The 5,846-nt window shown below is 36.8% G+C and overlaps 1 protein-coding gene across 1 annotated transcript in view; it reads left to right on the top strand.

Annotated features, from left to right (window-relative positions):
* LOC119410370 (serine/threonine-protein kinase ULK4) overlaps positions 1-5,846 on the top strand; it is a 34,997-nt gene that overhangs the window by 7,514 nt on the left and 21,637 nt on the right. The window contains exons 7-13 of the mRNA XM_037677280.1: positions 171-254; positions 1,795-1,861; positions 2,767-2,907; positions 3,248-3,531; positions 3,821-3,887; positions 5,007-5,073; positions 5,156-5,248. Coding sequence (XP_037533208.1) covers positions 171-254; positions 1,795-1,861; positions 2,767-2,907; positions 3,248-3,531; positions 3,821-3,887; positions 5,007-5,073; positions 5,156-5,248 — 803 coding nt within the window. The remainder of the gene's footprint in view (positions 1-170; positions 255-1,794; positions 1,862-2,766; positions 2,908-3,247; positions 3,532-3,820; positions 3,888-5,006; positions 5,074-5,155; positions 5,249-5,846) is intronic.

Genomic DNA, 5,846 nt, shown 5'->3' with positions numbered 1-5,846 from the left:
ACACACACACACACACACACACACACACACACACACACACACACACACATATAACTCGAGCATGCATTGAAATGCATGGCTTATTTACTTTTTGTAACTGCACATAATACATGTGGTGGAACGGCAATAAAGAGACGCTGACAGTTTATAATTATGTTTTTGTTTTCCAGGCAAACCTCCTTTTTATTCTGACAATCACACTGATCTGACAGAAATGATTTTGCATCAAGACCCCCCTCCTCTCAGAGTAACCAGTAAGGTTAACTTTATCACACATGCTTACACATGTATACAGACAAAATTATTAATACTCTCTGCTGGTACATTGAAACAATGCTTCATGTCTTGTGAAAAGTGATTCAGTTAAAATTTGTCTAATGTCCTATGCATTTGGGGATAAACAAAAAATAGTGGAAAAATGTTTTTGTTTATTTTGCAAAGATTTGCTTCATTTGTGTGTACAGATTTTTTGATACTTGTACAAATACTATAAAACCTTGTATTATGGTTTTGTTTGATCTTAATTACTATCACGGAAGCTTTCAAGCTTTTTATCAGTCATTTAAAGGGAACAAATGTGCCACTGTGTGGTTTAGTGTTGGTTTGTGTGCACCACACTGAACATGGAGCAGAGAAGACAAAGATGAGAGCTGTCTGTGGAGCTCCAAGAGATTATTATAGATATCCATGTTAAAGGTAGTGGCTACAAGACCATCTACAAGCAGCTTCACATTCCTCTGATCACAGCTGCCATTGTTATTAAAAATACCTATAAGGTTCATGGGTAGGCAACCATTTATGATTTGGACACAAGGGGACGTGCATCCCAGGTTGATTAGATGGTGTGGGTGGTAGAAAGATTCAAACTATCTAAAACTATTCAAGCTGAACTCCAAGTTCACTTCCTGATTGCTCTTTGAAACATAATGGGCTCCATGGAAGAAGACCCAGGAGGCTCCACTGTTAACAGGAAAACACGAGAAAATAACAGACTGGAATTGTTAAAATGCTTGTTAACAAGCCCCAAAGTTTCTGAGAGATAATACTTTAGATTGAAGAGACAAAACTGGAGCGCTGGGTCTATATTTACAGAGGAAAAATGACAAAGAAAAGCTTTGCTTCATCTCACACGGGGAACCTTAAATCTGTGCATGAGGTCTCAAGACTATCAAGACTTCCTGAGCAAAGCATTCTGCTCAGTGTCAAAAAACGTATTCTCCCTGATAAGTCATGAGTCCTTCAACACGAAAATGACCCAAAACGTGTAGCTAAAACCATAAGAGTGGCTGAAAAGCATCATGTGACTATTCCTAAATGATCCTGTATGATCCCAGATCTTATTTTCTGTTAAATATTTTCTGAAAGAACTGGAATTTGCATTGTTAAGACGCTATTCTTTAAACCTGAGACAGCTTGAGCAGTTTTCTCAGGAAGATTGTGCCTAATTAACGCAGATACAAATGCAGACATTCATTCTGAAGCACAGACATCACTTGTTGGCAGATTGCTTCAAAAGGTGCTGCTTCAAAGGATACCAGCTTTTTTCACTTGTGCCATTTGCATTAGTTTAATTATATGAATTATTCAACTAAATCAATAATCAGAGCCAAGTTAGACTTGTGTTGAATATGGAATAAACAAGAAGGGATGCCATTAAACTTTGTCAGTTTCAAGTTATTTCAGAGATGGTTGTTTTTTAATGCGGTACATCGTGTTTGCTTCAGGACAGTTTATCCATGCATTTTGAGCTTTGTTTTTCCAGGATGTCTTATGTTTTGTTTGTTGTGTTTTTAGCAGCCCCTCCCAGTCAGGACTTCCAGAGTCTTCTGAAAGGCTTGCTTAACAAAAACCCAGATACCAGGTCAGACTCGGACACACAGACCTTGTATATATGATTACACTCCTGCTGCAGCAGCTAACACGACATCTGTCAGAGGGAAAAGTTTGGAATCACTTGTAGTCTGACCTTATTACAAGTTAGCATCAAACTGTACTTTTAAAAGATAATCAGCAGCAATACTCTGACAGACGGGGCTGGTTAAACTTTGAATTACTGATGTTTTGGTTTTAAAATAAGACCAGAGAATGTAGTGTTGATTATAGCAGTTGCACAATTGCTCATTTCTTACATTAAGCTGCTGTATTCATTCCCATCTGCTCACAACAGACTCGTGTTCAGGCTGCTGTTTAATACAACTTATTACATTATTATTGTTTAGCGTACATCTTAGATCCTTGTATACTTTTGCTTTTTATTTTTCTATTTTTGGGTGTAACTGGGACCTTGAGGACACAATTTCATTCAATTCAATTCAATTCAGTTCAGTTTATTTATATAGCGCCAAGTCACAACAGAAGTCGTCTCAGGGCATTAAACAGAAACATTCCACCTCATGTACCACATGTGATGTGAACGACAATAAAGAACCTTGAACAACACAAAATAAGTCATTTATATTTACCATGATTACTATTTTCCCATTTCACTGACTAGTGCTATTTTTACTTTAGATGAATTTAAATGTGGTACTGTAGTTTAAGTATTTTCCCTGAGCAGGAACAGTGTAAAAGCACTTCGTAACTTTTTTAAATATATTTTTCATCTAAATATATATATATATATATATATATATATATATATATATATATATATATATATATATTTGCTAATTATTCTTTAATAAAAAACATTTATGTCCTTAAAAATGTTTTTTTATTTATTATTATTTTTTTATTTATGTTACTTGTGTTGTTTTTCTTCTCCAGGATCAACTGGCCAGAGTTGCTGGATCATCCTTTCTGGACCCAAGCAAAAAGGGAGGAAGAAGATGCAGGTGAAGAAAGCAATAAACGCAGTGAAAAGCGAGAAAGTAACGGCTGCGAGGGAGATGACTCTGTGAACTTGAGGTGTGTTCATGCATTTTGCTTTAAAAATAATTTTTTTAAATAGTTTTGCTGTTCTGCAAATTTATCCTTTGTGACACACACAATAAAAAGCAAACAAATGTAATAAATATCACCATTATCACATCATTTGCAGTTACAAATGCTAAAGTTCATAAAACCCATTTAAACCTTTTTAATTCAGACCCAAACTGAAATCTTTTTATATGTTGCCACACATTTCAACAACCCAAGGAATAGCATAAGATTTGTTTGGAAGAATTTCAATATTTTGTCTATTAAACTTTTGTATTTCACCTCTTATTGATTTAGTGTAAATATATGTTTGTATTTTTAATAATAGGGCAGAGCAGACAGACAGTGGCCACTCGTCCAGCGTCCAGTCAGGCTACCTGAAGTCAAAGAACCTCGTCTCTTCAAACATAATGAGTGAAATAGCTAAAAAGCCACATGACAGAGGAACTGAAAGCCAGCAAGTCGTTCACCACAGGAACAGCTGGGTCCTGCAGAAGGAGGTATTGGATGAAAGAACTGGAGACGAGGAGGTGAAGACTGAAGGGGATCCTAAACCAGCTGAAGTGGAGCAAATGTGTCCTTTGCTGCAGCCCAATAAATCTCATGTAACAGGTAATGGATCACCTGATGTTTGTGTTCTTTAGTCCAGAACTGTGCCTTCTAAATATTGTATCATCTGCGTAATCTCAAACTATAAACTGTATTCAGACAAAAAAAACCTACTATAATCAAATATCTAGCAGCGTCAAGAAAAATAAATACTATTTTAAATTGGGTATTCTTTTGTTTTTTTGTATGTTTGTATCCTTTGGTTTGTGAGTTGGTGGTGGTGTTTATCTTTTTCACAACAACAGGTCATGGTGTATCCTGAACATTCTTAACATGCTTTCTTCTTCTTCAGATATGTTGGAGCTGAGGCCAAAATTCTGGGAGGATCAGGACAATACCGAGGCCATCTTCCAGCTTAGGTACTCTTTTTTTTTTTTTTTTCAATAAACGGGTTTTGAAAAAATAAATAAAAAGAGGTACAGCAACAATATTGTTGAATATTTAAAGAGCAATAAGAGTTATGAATAACTTTGTTTTGGTTATGTCATCATGATGATCACAATACTATCTGTGTGGGTGTTATCATTTGAGCCATTAAGGGGTGGGGGTCTGTCTGATTGTCAAATATACTTTTGACATGCAGTGTGTGTCTGCAAGTCACTGCAGTCCTTTGTGTTATTATACTGTGCACAGTGATGCTGCATTGATAAAGTTTCAACACACTGCAGACAATCACCTTGTTTTTTTATGATAAACTTTCTTTATTCAGAAAAAAAAGTTGATTTAATGTTTTACCAAAATGTTGAAAAGGTTTGAAAGATTTATTTTAGATAGTTAACCATAAATACTGTGACCAGTATCTAAAACTGTAGACTGAGTGATTAGGACCTTTGTGCAGCTCTCAAGTCTATTTTTAAATAAACTACTTCAAGGAGTTCTGGACAGTTTCTTTTTTGTTGAGACAGTTTGTCCTTCATCCAAAGGACTTCACCAGTCCGAGGAGCCACAAACAAACTGAGTCCCTGTGCTGCTCGTGGGACTTAGTTTGTTTGTTGCTCCTCGAACACATGAAATCCATTGGGCTCTGTTCTGGGGACTCCTCTAGAACATTTGGAGATGATTGTACAAAGAAGGATTCTTCATAAAATGAAGAACATTATAGACAACCCTCAGCATCCTCTTCATCACACTGTCATACAACAACAGAGTGTCTTCAGTCAGAGGATTCTTCAGATCCGTTATAGGACAGACCACTACAAGAGATCCTTCCTGCCCACAGCCATCAGCATCTAGAACAACTCTTTAATGAAACCAGAACGATGAGTTACAACAACATTTAATTTCCCTCTGGGAATAATAAAGTATTTTTGGATTAAATTAAATTAAATTGAATTGAAAAAAGGATGAAACGTCTCAGCCAAAAATAAACCGTCTAGATGACCTGACTGAACTTTGTTGGATTTTTACCTGGATTAATGAGCATGAACTTTGATACATCAATGAGTCATTCTTTTTCTTTGTTTTCATTTTTCTTATAGTTGCCACCCCAACCTAAGAAGCAGCTGCAACATTTCAGACTCTCTGAACCAGAACCCTGCAGTTGAGGTTACTGCTGCTATTTATATGTTTAAATATTCTCTCCATCTGTGGACTTTGCTGACCTTCTTCTAATTTTTTGCCCTATTAGGCCAGCTCTTGTCCTGACATCACAAACTGCACGAAGCAGCTTCTCCATACTGACTCTGATCTGAGCATCACTCCCATTATTGACAACCCCAAGGTACAGGCATGCAGTTCAGTTATACACAGATGAAGTTCCTTCACAGGAAATATTCTTGTCACAAGCCTTCCCTGTTGTTTATATTATGATTTTTTTTTACCATTGCACACTAAATTTGTTTCAGTCAGAGGATGTTTGACTGAACAGTCAATATATTATATCCGGATTAATGTTTTAAAATTTTCAGTATGATTGAAATTATTTATTTCAGTCAGACACTGTAGGAGGAAGTCTGGAGTGGCTGAGAAGTATGTTTGACTAGTACAGGACATGTATGCACATGACAGACTGGTGCAGGACATGTATGCACATGACATACTGGTGCAGGACATGTATGCACATGACAGACTGGTGCAGGACATGTATGCACATGACATACTGGTGCAGGACATGTATGCACATGACAGACTGGTGCAGGACATGTATGGGGACAGCAGGACATGTTAGACTGGTGCAGGACATGTATGAGGACAGCTGTACATGTTAGACTGGTGCAGGACATGTATAAAAGGACAGCAGTACATGTTAGACTGGTACATGACATGTATGAGGACAGCAGGACATGTTAGACTGGTACAGGACATGTATGAGGACAGCA

Source organism: Nematolebias whitei, chromosome 5, assembly GCF_014905685.2.
Source record: "Nematolebias whitei isolate Nwh7 chromosome 5, NemWhi1, whole genome shotgun sequence".
NCBI lineage: Eukaryota > Metazoa > Chordata > Actinopteri > Cyprinodontiformes > Rivulidae > Nematolebias > Nematolebias whitei.
This window is presented reverse-complemented; position numbering and strand designations above follow the sequence as displayed.